This window comes from Temnothorax curvispinosus, unplaced genomic scaffold, assembly GCF_003070985.1.
Source record: "Temnothorax curvispinosus isolate PA1 unplaced genomic scaffold, ASM307098v1 QBEX01008353.1, whole genome shotgun sequence".
NCBI classification, from domain to species: Eukaryota; Metazoa; Arthropoda; class Insecta; order Hymenoptera; family Formicidae; genus Temnothorax; species Temnothorax curvispinosus.
In genome coordinates, this window is record NW_020218133.1 from 104,101 (window position 1) to 122,740 (window position 18,640).

An 18,640-nucleotide genomic window follows, 5' to 3' on the forward strand; every position below is an offset into this window, starting at 1 on the left:
TACCGATATTAATAAAGTAGTTTTTGTTTGTAGACTGTAAGTTTGGGATTCTTTTTTTTAGGACCTCGAGAGAAAATCAGTGAACTTTGCTCCGCTCCGCGAAGTTCTCTTCTTCCGCGTGGAAAAAGGAAAATCAGCGGCAGTCTCGCAAAGTTCATTATTTGTAGGAAATACTGAAAGGGAAAGTTCACGTGAGAATTGGCTAAAAATAAATTCATAATAAATTCATAAAGGCTATCGAGCACGGGACTCCTTTGACGCTTCGTTCGAAGAAGTTCGGTGCGGGATAAACTGGCCTGGAGTATTTATAATATTTGCTATAAATAATCAGTGTTTCCAAGGAGAAATAAATCTCGGCTCTTCGTTACAACGTGGTTACGGCGTTTCGATCACCTTGCGTGCGCGTGTATGTACAAAGGCGTACGCGCGAAAGAGCGTGTAACTTCCGGGGTGACGTGAACAATGCAAGAAAGGGCGGCTGTTGGGACGTAGAACGCGAGGGTTAAGGGGGTGGGCTACTCGCAACTCGGCAAAATACAAGGAGCGAATAGACTCACAATCAGAGGTTCTATATGAGCATAAGATGCTTGCCAAAGTAGCAAGGTGAGCAAGTTCGCTGTGTGGATACAGGCGAGAGAAAGGGTCGCAACGAGATTCAAAGCGCGAGATAACGCCGGAATAGAGCACCACGAATTCTCGATGTGGCGGGTATATATGTGTATTATATATATAATATATATGGGTCGTATGTATCCATTATATACAGATGTACTGTTTGTATGTGACAATTGGTGTGCCGTTATTACTATGAGCGGAAGCGCGGAACGGAAGGGCGAACGACCGACTCCGTCTCGCGAGCGAAATATGAAGTGGATGGATAAACGAGATAATAGTATATTCGTGTCGCGACCAATGTCGCGTGAATCAAACGTTATTCGTATAACTGTTAAAATCCTGTAAATCCAAGCGTATCTGATGGCTCGCTTGCGGCAAAACTACCGTAAATAGTGTCGCACAAATTTGTTTAAAGCAATATAATCTCATTTACGACTGTTTGACCATCCGTTTTATTATATAATCGTCACTAAAATTTTCCACTTAACTATATATATTTTTAATTAGCGATATGCGCTCCGGAGATTCAAGCGTCACGCGACCGTCCCCCGTTCCTGCTTCCGGCAATGATGGTAATGGCCGGGGCATCGAAAAGATCGTGCTAGTTTTCAGTTCGATTCAGTTCCCGGGCGGACGAAATCGTGTCAAAGAAAGTTTGACAGAGAGGCCACTCGGTGGTTCCGGCGGTACTGGATCGCCTCCAGCGACCCAAAAACGGAAAAACTGAATAGCCTCTTTCTGAAAACGCTCAGATGTCCTCGGGACTTTGATTCGACGTCCCCGGCATGTAATGGGTACAATTATGCTTAATTATGACCCGGCACCCGGTGTGAGACGTGTCGTCCCCCTTTCGCAGAGAAGTGTGTAAATCAAAAGGCAAGAGAGCACAGTCAAAGATCAAAGACAGGGGAGAGTCTGCGGGAGAAAAGGTGGCGAGAGATGGTCTGGCAGTGTGAGACACACGAGGCGCGCGCGCGGTGCAGTGACATGGCAGAACATGGAATTCTGTGCTCTCCTACACACCAATCGGCACTTTGTCTTTGCTGTCTTTCATTTATCGAGTTTTCCTGCTTGTTCTCGTTCACACAGTGTCTATGCGAGTAAACCTGGAAGTAAGTGATTAGTATCTCGCGCAACTACGCCGACCGCCGATGACAACCCGAGAGTCCTTTGATTACTCCGCGATCGTCGCGCTAACTCATTTAACAAGCACCGGTGTCTGTTGCAATCCAAGAATCCGATAATTACACGCCCCCGAGAAACCGAGGATCTCCGAAGCTTCGGAGAATTACTCGAATATTTTATTTTAAACGTCCGTTTCCTTCAATTCTCTCTAGAATTTAAGAGGTCACGTAGTTATTGGATTTCCAATACATTTTAACTTTATCCATATTAATATTTATGCGCCTTAGCACCTGGAAATATTTTATTCATCCTTATCGTCTTAACTGTTTCCTATTTCAATTAACGGTGGCGGCGGTCATCGACGATCGGGGACGTTTTTCGAGCACAAATACACAACATACATGGGCTCCTTGGATCAAAGGTCGCCGCAAGCCCGACTAATGCATCGGACGCAATCGGTCGGGACGTTTCCTGCGGAGGAAAAGTCCCGTCGCCTTTGATCCACTACGAGCCAAGAGGGTCTGGTGCAGACAGTAGGCGAGATGTGCCGAGGATCATTGCTGAAAAACAGTCGATATCGCATGTGACAACAGCTGTCACGTGAACATTCCATTCCTGTCCTGTGTACAAAACGTTCCTATATATACGTTTATATATATATATATATTATACATATTGTGACACACACATAGAGTGTACACGGGGTGGTCCGCGCGACCATGTCTATTTTCAAGCAGTTTACGGCTTCGTTAGCGTTAGAAGCAAAAAGAATGATAAAGAAAAGGATTAACATTAAAATTAACGAACTAATCACGCACGAAGACGCGAAATTGTATTTTTAACCGCGTGCGCTTTGATTCGGTACGGTCTATCGCGCTCCTCGGATTTCTCTTGTTATCCTCCGCGTTTCAACGAAGCCGTAATTATGCCGTCAACGAGCCCTCGTTCGCGCGCGTCATCCTGTGTACACGCACATAGATAATGTGGCACGTATTGCGAGAGGCGAGGCCGCGGGATAGATGCGCTTGTTGCACGTAGAACGGAGTTGTGTGTTCCGATCGTTCGCACATGTAGGCATACGTGTGGTAGTATATATATCGTGGAGTGAAATAATGTTTTCAGCGACGTTTTTCTCCGAGAAGTAGAACAGCTGTCGGTGAATGAGAAGCGTCCCGAGGGGTAGCCGGCGAACGCGTCGATGCGTTTCCATCGGAAAAGACGGAGCTACATCGAGAGCGTTTTTTGCACGGTGGAACGATGTTGATTAAAAACCGATCGTGTAGATACTATTATCGAACAACGTCGCGATACTGATTTTAAATTTCATTGTAACGACCGTATTTCTGAAAGGTTTATGTGATACGGAGTCTTTAATTGCTCATTTAGACACATCTAGAAAAAGCTTATGAACTTAAAAAAACTCCAATAACCTATTTAATTGCATTTATCAATCAATAAGACACGTCTTTGGACGTCAAACTAATTTAACGTTTAAATTGGAAACCTCAGTATCAAAATATTTAAAGATTCGTTACATAAGTAGAGTAATTAAGACAACACGAATGGCCAATATAGATGATTAACTTTTAAATATAGATGATTGATTTTTAATTAACATCGTCCCGCAATCGCCGACATCGAGACGCCAAATGAAATAAATATCGGATAAACTTGTCTTGATGAGGAGGCATTCTTGTGAAAAGTGATACTGTGACCTAGTTGTAGTTGTAGTAGTTGTGCTTGACGTGGTGCCACCTGTACGAGTAATGAAATTGTTATTGTCTTAAATAAAGTAAAGTTTCAACTAATTGGCTCGTTGTTCTTGCACCTGTGATTAACAGGTCCCTGCTAGCCGAGCGATGACACTGTTATCGAAAGTAGAGTAATTGCGCTTAAGTATAGGTATCAGGTATAAGTTATAATTGCTGTACGTGTGTTGCAGAGACGAGTGTGTTTCCTGTGAATGGCGGTGTTTTCGGCTCGTGTTGCTGTTCAATGTAAAAAATGATTAGCAGAATATATCATGTAAGAGATCACTTTTCCGTCGAGGGATATCCGGTGTGTCGCGTAACGGCGACCTCATCAAAAGACTCATTTGATTATTCGTGATTAACTTTATTGATACCCCTTGCATTTTCTTTCGGCTGCATTTCGTATAACAATACAAAATATTAAGTAAATTTTATTTTAAGTTTCAACAACTTATCTTTGGCCATTAGAATAGTTGAAGATAAAATATCAGAATTTCAATTTCTATGAAAAACTTTTCGAGTTCCAAGAATCTTGGAAATCTTTTCCCTAGGATGTTATGGTCCAAGAGCTCTCAAAATTAACTCATATCTTAAACTCTTATACCATTTCGAGGTTCAGAGACTCGAATTACAATGCGTTCATCACGGAGGGGGTCTATCCCGTTGCCAAACGTGCGCGTATAATCAGAACGTTACATTATCACGAGTTATTTCGGGTTACACGCACGTGCTACGTGCAGACTCCGACTAAAATGGCTGCGAATCCGCCGAGATTAAAATCATTACGATACACGGGGACGACGCAACAGCGCCCGGTCGGATAGAATCTTTACGATCGCCATAAAGCTCGTTCTCTTTCTCATTTCCGCCCGATTCCCCGGCTTCACCAGTACACACACGCCGTCGGTTATCTCGATGCGCCGACGCGCTCGCCCGTGGTACAAATTGCGGATGCCTCTTCGCACATCTTTAAACGGTTAGTATTACGGCGATCGCCCAATAGCGTTTCTCCAAACGTTCTCCAGCGAATATCCCCGAGAACCGTCATATACCGTTATGAACTGTCGTGAATAATATCTTCGCCTGCCAGCTCGATGTTATAAAGATATTAAGGAGGGACAAAAAATCGTCTGACTCTACTTCTGTTCCGATAAATTTCATAAGACTGCTGCTAAAACTGTAAAATATGAGATAAATTATTTGTCGATCGCTCCAAATTGAGGTACTCCACATTCTCTGAGCGCGAAGGGTGAAATACGTCGCGACAACTCTTTACAGATGCCGCAAATTCGCCATCGGGACGAAAAACGCGCTTCCTGGTGGCTCGCAATTGCCTTGTTCAGGCCGGCTCTTGCGTCATGGATAACATGGATTCGCGATTGGATAACGTTTGACGCGAATTGTGCGTGCGCGTATACTTGACGACGCAAGCAGTTACGACGGAAGCGATTACGCGACAGCAGTGGTGGCGACGGAGCCGGCACGTTATCATCCCTGCGGTCCACATACAATGCCGGGGGAGGGAGGCGCGGGATCCTTTGAGGTCGGTGTTACGAGTTCCGCGAAACACGTCACGTCGGGATATATACGTATCGAGACTGCGAATACTAATGTCCCTCTAATGCATCGCGCGGCCTGAATTCGTAATAGACGCCAGGCGTCGCGTCGCATCGCGTCGCGTCGCCGAGATGAAGCACCCGCGCAGAAATTTCCACGGATTCGAGACGCGCGTGGGACTGTGTATGTGCCTTCGCCCCGGCACCGCGATTTATCGCGAATGTGTGCACATCGCGCAGACCGTGCACTGTGGCACCGCCGCGAGACCTGGCATTCTCGCGCGGTAACGCGTCGCGCTCTTTGTTTCCGAGGGATGCGCGCGGATATATTATCTCAGCTCTTCGCTTACACGAAATATCTAAAGATGTATAATATTTGAATATAAACACGTTACACGGAAGAAAAAATAATCGCTTCCTTTTCCGTTCCGCCACCTTGGAATCACGGGTGCAAGTAAAGATCGCGTTTGGCAAACTATATCTCTTGTCGGAAATTGATTAACCACGTCTCCCTTGTATCAACATTTATAATCGTGCGCCTTGTGTTTTCTCACGGACTCGGAACTTAGTATATAACGGAGTTTCGAGCTGGATATATATTTCTGAAATAACAGATCCGCGCCGTGATGTTTCGCGTTTGGAATTTCTCGTGTTTCATCACGCTTTGTGTCTCTCATTATTATCGCGATGTTTTCTCTGCGCGCGCGCGTCGCGCTCAAAGGCGGACGACACGGAGAGGAAAGAGGCTCCCGCTTCTCTCGCCGACGAAATCGAGAACAGAGAGAATCAACTCCGCCGACTGTGAGAGACCACTCGCGTGTAGATGTCAAACGTGGAGAAAAAACAAAACGCGGATTCGACAGTGACGGAGCGCGTCGTCGCGCGCGTTTACAGCCGGCGTGAATGAGGCTGCGAAGTGGAACGGGCTTGAAACAAAGGCTCCGCCTTCAATTTCGCAGAGAGCTCCCGAAGTAAGGAGGTTTAAACGAAGTTATAAATTTCGACTTTTTCTTCTCGGCGTTCTTCTCACGGTACGTATATAAACTGGACCCCCGGTCACACAATGCTTTTACGAGTAGACGGCTTTCCGGGTCAATCGCCGTCGCTTTTTCGCCGCACGTACGTGTCGTTTGCATTAACCGGGTTTTACCGGGCATGATTGAAGACTCACGGAAAGCTCGATGAATTTTAGCGAAGGGATTTCCGAGGCTCAACGTATCATAAAGTATTTTTCAGCTTAATACCTCCCGATCGGCGGATACATCTGTAAATCTCCGAGCAATCTTTTTCATCACCCCCCCCCCCCGTGATTTTCTATAGTCGGATTTTCGACGATTTCTATACGCGGATTTTTAACGATTTACAACGACATCCCAAATTTTTATCTCTTTATCGAGAAACAAAGATGATATCGCGTAAAAATGTCGGTCAAATATACGCTTACGCATTTTTGAAAAATAAATATACCGCTGTTCGGAATGCAAATCTAGGGGGTATTTGCATCGCGAAATATGAAGATAGCATTGCTTTTTTTCTAAATGCAAATCTGTTTACATCTGCATCGCAAAATGCTAAAATAATATTTCTGCACGTTGGAGAATGGAAACACATTTGGATATATTTGACGCGCAAGACGAAATTATTTCTTCTTTTTTTTTTTCATAAGTGAGAATTAATTTAAACGTAGAGTATGCATATTGGTCTGACTCAACACACGTGCAACGCAAATTGTTTTAGTTTAAAACGTCGGGAAAATGGTAACAAGTAACACACCTATATCATATACGCTTCTATAAAATCGTATATACATTAAAATTGTACGTATAACCGTTCTTTGTAGTATTTAACAATTTATCCCAACGAAATGCAGCCGTGTTTCAATGTAATCACTTTAATGAATAGGGAGGCAAAATGACGTCGATGATGAGGCCGCGCGAACCCAACATGATGCGACATCATGACGCACCGTGCACATTATAATTCATTATATTTGCTGTCTATTAAGCCGTCCGACATTATTTTCATTATTCTCAACATCTAATAATTAAGCGTCAAACGATATTATCGATTAACGCGCTAATTGCCGCAGAATTCGTTTTATCGCGAAAGGATTCCATAAATAAATTGATAGAATTAATGTAATATCTCTGAACCCAAAGAATTGGTAATTTCAGCGTTTATAATTCGACCGCCAGAGCGTTTCCGGAAATCCGCACGGCTGACCGTGGCGGCCGAATGTATTAACACTGGATTACTTTTGTACGACGCTCGTGGATCGGACTGAGGACAAACGGCTCGGACACTGACCTCCAGGAAATCCTTCACGGTGCTGTCGACGACCATGAGCGGTCGCTGTATCAGATGAACGACACCGTTGCGCACCGGGATGTTCGCCTTCACTATTTCCGCCAGCACCACCCCGGCCTGATGAGTCGTATCGCCCACCAGCGTGTCCGATTGAACGTAGACTGAAAATTGGACTATCAATTAGTCATCGAAATATAATATGCAACGGATCTATCACTGGCGCGGACACGCCCCCCGTTCGGGGGCGCCGTTATTAAAGGCGAAGCCTTCTCGCGCCGAGCGTAACAACCAACAACGCGGAATAATAGCGGAATAATAGCGTCAATCTCTAATAACAGTAATTCTCGATCGGATTATACTCTTTGAATCGAATCAACGGTCCAAAATCTGTTCTCCTGGATGATTGAGACGTAGAGTGTGCGCACAAGCGCGCATGATTATCACCTTTATTTTGCGACTTCAGAAAGCTGACGACGACCCTGAGATTGTCGTTGAACACGAGGGTTGGATACGGCACTTTGTCCGGCGTCGGCGCGGTGAAGAGAACCTCGTTAGGTAGAACGTGCCCGTCGATCACCAGCTGATCGATCTTCTGCGGCCTCGGCTCCGGCTGTAACAGAGAGGCCGGAGGATCATGAGAACTCCATCGGAATGAGAAGAATATAAATTATGTAATCATTATACGTCATGTCGTAATTCGAAAAAGAAAACGATCTCACTTTTTGTTATCTCAATAATTCTTCGCGTCGTCACATTTTTGCCACTCGCCCGAAAGAATCTAACTGTTGGGAGAATGTAATTTTCACGATGTACGAAATAATAAACTTATATATCCCTCAGAAGAAGTGACGTAGTTTTTATTTCGCCGCGCCGGCTGCCGACACTCCTCACACATCCCGCTATTCTTGTTAGGATACACGCGCGTCCTTTCATCCGACGCCCTCAGCGTCTTTCTCGCACAAAAGCGCGGCTGACCGCGTTGTCACGGCAACTCCGATTTCTCCGCGCGGGCACACCACGAACTTTAGATCCCATCCTCGAGAGGAAGGGAACGAAAGGTGTGACGGAGAACGGAAGCGCGGAAGGGGTCTCGATACCGGCCGCGCGCGCGGAGGAGATCCTCTCGGCGAGGCGACGACCTGACCTAACCTTACCTCGTTGAGAGAGGAACTTTTCGAGATCGAGTCGTACACCGTCGTTACACACCCCTTCGCCTCGATTTTCTTTGCTTTCCTGCCGGTCTTATTTTTTTTCTCCCTTTCTTTCCTCTTCTCTTCTCGCTTTCCTTCTTTTTTTCGGATCCGCCACCGAGCATCCCGAGTTCCGAGCCCGACGCGTCGTATATGTACAGGCGCGAAACTTTCGGTAATTTCTGACGGGATGGCTCGTTTAACTCCGGCTCGTTTTTACGCTCCAAGTTGGATTACGTGCGCGCGAACGTCCATTGTGTGTACGCGAGGTTGGCGTTGAAAATTGGAGAAAAAGCGGAATCCCGCGCCGAAGTGCCGCGATGCGAGCATAATGAAACACGGGGGGGGGGGGGGGGGGGGGGGGGGAGGGCGGGGAGCGGTTGGCGGGAGATGCGCACAGATTCGTGCAACGAAATTCATAATTTTTAATCCTTATTTCCGCCAGGGATTAATGGACGTTTCTTGAAACTCTACGCGGAAAAAGAGAGAATGCGAAATTTTAACGCGTAAAATTTGTTACCCGCTAGGCGCCTAGAAGAGCGTTGTTAAAAAGCTTTTACCGTTACTCTGATAACAAACGACTTTAATCAATATTTTAAATATATACGGCGTTAGAAATAGCCATTAAAAAATAGCATATCTAGATTTTTAGGTTCTTCTGTAAATTCCGTCGCGTTAAACAATGAACATTTTATAATATTGTCTAATGTATATTGTACACTATTAAATATTAAGGAATGAAATTTAAACCCTGAGTTAACCTTAGTACACAGTTTCCAGAGCATCCTGAAAACACCATTGGTCTGATGGACCCATATAACTTTGATAGATTGTAACTCTGGTCCAGATTAATATTTTTGGACTTGTTTTTTTTTTTCTATTATGGTATCGAAAAGTTTTATTTTGTCAAATTATGAAGTTAAAATTAAATGAGAAGATTTTTGACCCAACTGGCCATTTATTAATATAATATTCAAACACATAGGGTGCTTTCCATTTATTGACATAAGTCGACACAACGTCGTTCTATCTTTTGTTGAATTCAATGATTAACAAAGACAGAACAACACTTGTGTCGATTTGTGTCAGTAAATGGAAAGCACCCATAGTATGTTTATATAATAGTCAAACATACTCTGTGTTTGAATATTTGAATATTACATTACATCTCCTTTGTTAATTATTACTGGCGAAGAAAATTACCTCAGGTTTAAAACTAAATATCGAAATTTGTTGTGAGGAGTAAGCAAAGTTTCGTCTGGATCTCTCTCTGAGAGACCCTCATGGTGTGTCTAAGGTTAAATAAGGTTTTGCTATTGTTAAGTACCATGTGTGTCGAAATTCATATATCTTAACACAAAACAGTATTATTTTAACTCCATTGGTTTAATTAAATTAACATTGTTTTAGTTAAATTAACGACATATTGATTTGATATGGTGACCTATATACACACACATAGAAAAATATCATTCTACAGCCAAGGAAAGCAATTACTTATTTAATGTTATTTGTTTTAGGTAATAGTTTTTCTTCGACAAAGAATTGTTTCTTAATAATAGTTTTGAGATATACTTGGTACACACAAGTCTCAGAAAAGTTCGTCATTTTATGCTCAAAACAAGAATTTATTCTTCTTTCAAGAATATTATATATCTATACTTAAGTGTATATGCTTCTCTTCCGTAGACTCTATAAGTAAGTAAATCAAATTCTTGCATTAATTAAATATTCTTGTTTGAAGTGCTAGACTTGGTTAAGATTCAGAATATGTCTTAAGTAAATGTGATGATGGACTTTGTGGTAGATTTACGGATATATAAACTTTATATCAAATATACCTAAAACAAAGTAATATTTACTGACAGGTAGTACGTACTTTTCTGTGTGCGGAAATGATTGAAAATGACTCAAACTGAGTCCAGTTTAACGGTAACAATTCAATCGAAAGTGAATGGCTGCTTTACTGTTTCGCAACTGTAATAAAAGCAGCTATTATTTCTAATAAGTAGATCCATTCGAAAAAAATCTTCGCGCGTCGGGACGCGCCAATCGCGTGATCGCGTGACCGAAATCTCGCTAATCGCCGGCGGCCACTGCGGCCAGTTCGCGTCGAGCGTCACTGTTGTGCGGCTGTGTCGCGATCGCTTCGCAATTTCGCGGTTTTTTGCTCATCTCAGGCAAATTTCGGCACACATACGGGAGTACTGAATTCGGAAATGCCGGATCTCGCGACGAGCGATCGTTTCGGCGTATCAATCGGCCCGTCCGACGGCGATTGACATGATTCCCGGTACTCGTAAGTCTCGTAACCGACGATAAGTCGCGTCGCGTTTCGCCGGCTGTCGACACGATGCAACATCTTGCTCGCGTTTCGGAGTCGCTCGTCACGAGTACCATTCGCGAGTGCTATCTGTGAGAGGAATCGAAGAGGACCGCGAGGGGAAAATTGAGAAGGACCGTGTCATCGTCAGGAGCATCGCGAGCAGACGCGCCTTGAGAGATCGCCATGACGAATTGATGGACACGGGCGATCCCATTTGTCCGCCATGTTTGCACAGTGCTTTCCCAGCTTTGCTCCGAACTCGCGATTAGGCGAATGAGCTATCTCAACGGATTTCGCGACGGCTTGGGACGTTCGCGTTCGTTTGTGCTCGGTATGGACCCGATTTAACCGCCAGTGATATATGTGTGTCGCGTCGATGTCGCGGCCGACGGTCACCGACGGCACGTTACGTCGCGGAGAAGTGTCGATCTGAAGCGAGTCGCGCGAATCGATCAATCGAGTTTGATGAAGATTCGGAGCTGACGCGTCGGCCAATCAGTCTCTTCGCGCAATTCTTTCCGCAATTTCGTAAGTTATCGCGAGTGCCGGTATATAGTGTTGAACAGATTTACGTGGTCGACGCTGAATGTGGCATGAGCTTTTTGCCGTCGGGAGACTCGGTAGTGTCGAAAAAGTGTTTTTTTTTTGTGTAAAAACAATTGGAGCAGTCGATTGAAGATAAGATTGTATACGGCGATAAGATTAGTCCTGTCTCAAACACTTAAAAAGAAAGGTTGGGAGGATCGCGATCCTTTCGATGAGTGAATTAGTGAGCTGATCGAACGCGATCGATCGGGAAGAAAGTGGTCGTCGAGTGTTCGCGAAACTTCACGAGTGTGTTTTGCGAGTGAGGAGCAGTGAGGAGTGCGTCCACGAATTTACGGAACAGCGTCGATAAGATCGAGGAGCGGTAACGAATTAATCGCGGCAGAGGGTGAGAGGGAGACGATCGCTCTTCAGGAACGTTCGGCAGAGGGTGAGTCCTTGCGTTTATGTCGCGCGTCCGATATTCTCAAGGTATTTCGTCGTGAAACGTCGTGAAACGACGAACCTGCCTGCTATGAGATGCGAATAAATAGATAACAGGCGAAACAAGTAGATGTATACAAAAATAGATAAACTTCTTTTTAAACCGTCCCCCGGAATCGTCGAGGGAGTGTGTTCGACGTGACAGGAATATATTTGTCCGAGACAAACATTTTTCGGCCTGTAAAAGTAAGACCAGCTCGCGCTACGTTCTTATAATTTCCACAAAACACGTACAATAATTACGGCGCGCGCGCGCGTTTGCGGCTTTTCTCATATTTTTACATTTTTACGCAGCCCGCAAAGTGTTAAAGGATATACCGCGCGCGTCGGTGTTTCTTCGACGTTAAAATAGATTTGCACGCGCGACGTCGGAGTGTCGCGTTTGTAATCCGACGTTTGAAACGTCTAAATGCCACGCGTTATACGTATTCGTACGGAATAATTTACATCCGCCGGTAAAACGTCATCCCGTGTAACACGCGCGCCGCTGCAACACGCTGCTCCGCGCGGAACGAATTCTCCGAATGCGAGCGTAAATTTCGCGGTGTCTAGGACAACACTTATCTTGCCGTGTGTGTATCGCAATAATCCCCGCAATAATCATTTCTTTCAACATTTTGCACCCGGAAAATTTCTTTCAGTCCGAAAGGCCTCCCGCGCCCCGGTGTTTAAAAATATTAACGCGTCGATGTTATATTATTAAATAAGTTCTGAATCTAACAAATCTTGAATTGATATCTTCTCAACCCATTTATTTTAGTCCGGAAGGCCCCTCGCATGTCCCCATATTTAAGAATTTAACGCATTGATACTGTATTGAACAAATTCTGAATTTAACAAATCTTGAATTGATTTCTTTTCAACCTAGAAAATTTCTTTTAGCCCGGGAAGCCTCCGTGTCCCCGTACTTAAGAATGTAACGCATTGATACTGTATTGAACAAATTCTGAATTTAACAAATCCTGAATTTTGATTTCTTTTCAACCTAGAAAATTTCTTTTAGCCCGGGAGGCCTCCGTGTCTCCGTACTTAAGAATTTAACGCATTGACACTGTATTGAACAAATTCTGAATTTAACAAATCCTGAATTTTGATTTCTTTTCAACCTAGAAAATTTCTTTTAGTCCTAGAGGCCTCCGTGTCCCCGTACTTAAGAATTTAACGCATTGATATTGTATTAAATAAATTCTGAATTTAATTAATCGTGAATTGATTTCTTTTCAACCCGCAAAAATTTCTTTTAGCCCGGAAAGCCCCCCGCACCCTCATATTTAAAAATATTAATGCATTGATGTTGCATTGAATAAATTCTGAATTTAATACATCCCGAATTGAACCTTCCTCTTTGTATTGATTCCTAAATAAATGCATTGATATTGTATTAAACAAATACTGAATTTAATAAATCCCGAGAGAGAGAATTTCCTCTTTATATTGATCCCTAAATAAACGCATTGATATTGTATTAAATAAATACTGAATTTAGCAAATCCTAAATTGGACCTTCCTCTCTTTATATTGATCTCTAATTGATCTTTATAAATACATTGATATTGTGTTAAACACTTACACACACACACACACACACACACACACACACACACACACACAAATTCTGAATTTAACAAATCTTGAATTTAACCTTCCTCTTTATATTGATCCCTAAATAAATCTGGAATTATCCGAGTCTTCTCGGTTGCTCCATCTAATTTCGAGACGCAACGAATGCAATTGTTTTCGAATTTTCTAAAGGGAAAATCGGTCGCGACGGGGAGATATTAAAATCATCCCTTCTCGGATGATCGATTCGCGAAGTGGTCGCTAAAGCCGCTTACCTTGAAACCTTCGTCAACGGGGATGAAGAACGTGAAACGACCCTCGGCCTTGAAGATGGCTTCCTTCTTCTCGATGACGATCCGCTGTCGGAAAGTACTGGAGTTGGAAAAAAAAAGAAGGGTTAATTACGAAGGCGTGGTTGTACGAGACGCGCCGACGTTAATAAGACAAACGAGAAAAGTTCGTGCATTTATTTACGTTATTTAAATGCGCGCCGAGTTTTTGTATTTATATTTAAATCAGGGGGACTGCGTTAATTGATGAGCCGGCGCAATAATACTTTAGAATGGTCCATGGAATTGTTCGAGAGGATGTGGATAATAATCAATATGAGATATTTATATCAGTGGCAACGTGTCTTTTACTGCCACCGATTGAGTATTCGCGTTAATCTCGAATTAAACGGCTTAACAACAAGTAGCAATAACTATCGAAAGATCTAAGGAAATTCGCGAATTGAAAGGATTTAACAACAAGTAGCAATAACTATCTAAAGACCTAAGAATACGAGGACATCTCTTAAAAGTGACGCTTCGAGAACGCGATATACGCGTAGGGGCGGATTATCGCTCCCAGATTCGAGGGCGTGAAAAGGTTCTCCTCTCTTCTCTTTCAGGTCGCAATAAATGTCCTCGTTACTCTTTTATATCTGCCGATAGACACTCCCACTACCGAAAACGACCGCCGTGTAAATAGCTCGCGCCGGAGTCTCCCGAACCCTCGGCGCTGATTTACCGAAGAAAACAGTCTATACTTGCCGTACGCGATGGTCGCCCAAATTGAGATTCTCGCTCTGGTTTAGAAATTGAAAGGCGTTCGGGTTGTAGATCGGCGATTCCGCCGAGTTGGATCGCACGGGCTCCAGGACCTCGTTTATGATGTGCAGGACCTGAAATCACACAAAGATATCGTTTGTTTACGCAAGAACACGTTGTCACAATTTCGCGTAATTTAATATTAGAATAGTTGATCTATAACACCGTATATCGAAATCCAGGCAGAAATAATGATAGCTTAAAAAACTTGTGTTAAAAGGAATGAACGGAGGAGGATTTCGAGAAGATATTATATAAGACTGCATTCAGTAAAGATCTCCTCCGGAAATTACGTAATTGGCAGGTGTAGGGATGTTGAACTAAGCAACCCCGGGATTACGGTTTAGAGTCTCTAATTCTGACTTGCAAGGACCAAGTTAATCTCGCCAAGTCGAACGGGATCCATGAATCCGGCCGCCGCGCGGTGGCGGCGAAGATGAAGTGAGACAAACCGACGTCAAGCTCACGGCGCGAGCTTGGCGGGAACCGGGGCACACGAAGAGAGACACGAAGATAAACCTCCGAAGTGGAGAGGAAGCGGAAGCGAATAAACGCGGGGCTAGGAAGAGCGCGCGCGCGAGAGAGAGGAGAGAGAGAGAGAGAGAGAGAGACTGGGAGGTGCACGTAGCGAGTATTTATCCTGCGGCGACGAACGTCGGCTATATCGAGTCTGTCGGAAACAACTGACGCACGCTTTAATAGTAAACTCATGAAGGAGAGAAAAACATATATTTATTCACGTGTCTTAGGTAAATACACTATAAAATTCTCTTTGGCAAGACGGGCTTCTCCTAAAAAAAAAGAACAAAAAAAAACATCTTGAAGTAACGTTTCTTCAATTTTACTAGACGCGGTAAATTTGGGGGTGCGTTAGAAACTTTTATAGAGGAGATCGTGTATGTTGCTTGTATCGCGTCTTTAAGTATAGAAACTGTATTGTACGAGATCTGCTGCCGAAGAGAAGCACCGCCAAAGAGGAGGGTGCGATAGGGGGTTTCCTTCACGCGCTCTTCTTTCCCTGCCTCTTTCCACCACGTACATGCTATTTCACGAGAGAGTAGAGTCACTGGAAAGTGATAAGATGTAGAAACTGTTACCCCCTTTGCGCATCCTCCGTCGGGAGGCACTATCATTTACCATCCCGAAAAAGGAAAAAGTTGCACGACACTAAAACGTTGCCGCCGCTATTTATTCGTTCTCGCCCGCGATCGTCCCTGGCTCCCTTATCTCGCGAGGGATATCCCGTTCCCGTTGGCTGTTTGGCTTTCTCTCTGTCGGGAGAGAGAGAGAAAGGGAAACGGAGGAGGAACAAGGGCGTTGGGAAACATAAGCGTCGAAGTTGCAAACGTCCCCGGAGAATTCGTCTGTAGAATATTAAGACGCAGTTTTCCCCGCTCTCCGCACTGATAGAAATGTCCCCTCGCCAAGATTTTATTTAATATCCATAAGTTTAATCTTTTCGCTGTTATGGTTCTGCTACAACATCTTTAATAAATATAATTAAATTCAAGAGCGAAAGAGAGAGAGAGGAGAGGGAAGAAACTAATTGAAACGCTGAGAAACTGTATTAATAAGCGACGTTGATAATAGAACTGAGTTAACATAGTAATTCCATCAGAAACTGTTTTCCCGACTGCTTCCGTAGCCACTGTTGAATTATCATGGCGACCGTTCAATATGTGCTATCACGGACAGATTATATTTTTGGAGTAATAGAGTGTCTTCCGAATAAAATTCTGAAAAGTGTCTAAAAATGTTTGAAGATTCAGAAACATGTAGATTTGATGCGTTTATGGAGAAGATAATTAAATATCCGCACGATCCATCGTGGCCGCGCCGACAGTTTTAATACGAAACATCCATCACGGTGTCTGTAAAGATGAAGGGAAGGAGGGGTGGAGGGAGGGGGAGAGGAAAAGAAGAGCTGGTCGCGCGGTCACACGGAAAGTTGGCGCCTATGAGCTCTCCGAGGGGGAGGGGAGAGAAAGCACGGGCAACGTGGAAGATCGTATGATAAGAGGAGAAAAAGGAAGACGGCGAAGGGGAGCGTGTCCCATTTATCCAGCGTAGTCGCAGAAAAAGACAGCGACGGGGACGGGGACGGGGAACGGGGAACGGGGAACGAGCGGCGGCAGGTGGGGTGCGGCGCGGCGGTTGGCTTGAAATGAATCGTTTTACTCACCGGGAATGAGAGAGGAAAGCGAAGTTTGTGTGTTCCTTACGGGATAAGACGAGCCGAGCCAGGACGCCCATTTATCTTGCTCGCGGTCGCGAGTCATCGGGGGGAGACCGGGGAAGGGGCAGGGGGAGAGATCGAACGTTTCGCCAGCGCAGGATGTGAATCCTTAATTTTTCGCCTGGTTACCTACTCCGCGTGTTCGATTTTTCGCGTAACAACTAAACGCCGGGAAGACATTAGAAGTCGACAGAGTCACAGAGTACGTATAAGCTCCTAAAACATTTGATTGAAAGCGGTTCGCGGTTGCAACAAAAGACCGTACCGATCATATTAATTTCGCCCGAGCTTCTTTGTTGAGCTTCGTCTAATTTCGCGCGAGTGGAAAGTGCGGCGGCGACCGCCCTGGCCTACCGCGGAGTATCGTAAAGTTAACGCTAATTAAACTTTACCGATAGTTGCGCCGAGCCATTCGCGACCTCTCCGAGCGCGGGCTCCTTCTTAATCAGCTCGGCTACCCATATCCGCGGTCGGGGATGGTATGGTACACGCGGGTACGAGTTATCATCTCGATACACAGCAGCCCGTGCTCGTTTATTTCTCCTGGGCGCCCTGCCGCGAGATAATCACGATCTGCGCGTGGTTAACGATGAATTATCGCACGCAACTACCTTTACGATAAACTCGCGTGGATATCGTCCTCGAAACGGGGGGAGGGGGGTGGAAAAAATTCCACTGAAAAAATAATTGCGGCGATCGTTTGGTTGGTTATCAATGTGTTATCATATTAGTAATCTTAATTGACTTCCTATCATTACGATCTTTTATACTCTGCGCGATTATCTTTAAAAGTGGAAACGTTTTTCCGGGTCGTTACATTTTCTTTTTTTTCGGAAAATCCCTTTAATGAAGCACTTAACATTTTGCGTAAATTTAGAAAATAACGGACCACGTCTCCAGTTAAAATCTCCCTGCTTTTCAATTAGTGCGAGAGGGGAACGTGGGAAGAACGGCAGGAACAGTAGGAGCCGTTTAAGTTTGCAGTTGACGTACGTTAATAATTTTATACGCGCGGCGAGTCGCGGCTATTAAGTAATCAAATGCATTCTTTCCGCATGAATATTCAAGCCAAGAAGAGAGAGCGCGAGGGTAATTCCATGCAAAGCGGGGAATTCCGAATTATGTAGCTCCGTGCGACGGCGAGTATAGAAATCACGCTAATTTTCATCCGCCGCTCTCCGGTTTCTTAAGAGGAACTGCCGTGCTCTCTCTCCTCCATCGTTCAATTATCATCAAAATTTATGAAAAAGAAATGTATAGCGGGAGGGAGGGCGGGGGGAATCGCGACTGCCTTTCGACTTGCAAATGTTATTCTTAATGGAAATTAGTACGGACGGCTTGATGTGCACTTATACATATATCGCAACGGGCACAGATCTATGAATCGAAATGGAATATTATTAATCTTTAAAACATGAGATCAGATCCCCCCCCCCATTCTATCGAATTCTAGTCGAGATTCGTTAATGTACGTCGAGTCAATGGATGATCGAGAAATTGCGAACGGAAATTGGATTATCTCCTTTAAGGTCACTCCGAGATTCATTGAATCGGGCAGGGCAGAAGGGAAACTCAGGAAGAGAAAAGCGGGCTGAACGTACGGGTTGGTTCTCTACGTACGAAGTGGTGCGATTTTTGTGTTATATCCCTCCTTCAGCAACTTTTATTTTCTCGCCACCTCTCCGCGTCCCCTTCACTCCTTTACTTTCCACGATGAATGACCCTTTCTTCCACCCTTTTTTTCCATGTCTTCGCAGTACTTTGCTTTCCTGTTTTCAGTGAAGTTCCGTCGGCCGCCTCTACCTCAAATGCATTTTTAACAAGATACTGATCTCACTTTTATTTTTAACTCAC

At 44.3% G+C, this 18,640-nt stretch overlaps 1 protein-coding gene across 7 annotated transcripts in view; it reads right to left on the reverse strand.

Annotated features, from left to right (window-relative positions):
• LOC112457842 (fasciclin-1) overlaps positions 1–18,640 on the reverse strand; it is a 222,842-nt gene that overhangs the window by 33,605 nt on the left and 170,597 nt on the right. For all 7 annotated transcript variants that reach the window (XM_025021135.1, XM_025021133.1, XM_025021132.1 and 4 more), the window contains exons 4-7: positions 14,494–14,624; positions 13,735–13,831; positions 7,799–7,964; positions 7,355–7,515 (exon numbers count right to left, since the gene is read on the reverse strand). In XM_025021135.1, the coding sequence (XP_024876903.1) occupies positions 7,355–7,515; positions 7,799–7,964; positions 13,735–13,831; positions 14,494–14,624 (555 nt within the window). The remainder of the gene's footprint in view (positions 1–7,354; positions 7,516–7,798; positions 7,965–13,734; positions 13,832–14,493; positions 14,625–18,640) is intronic.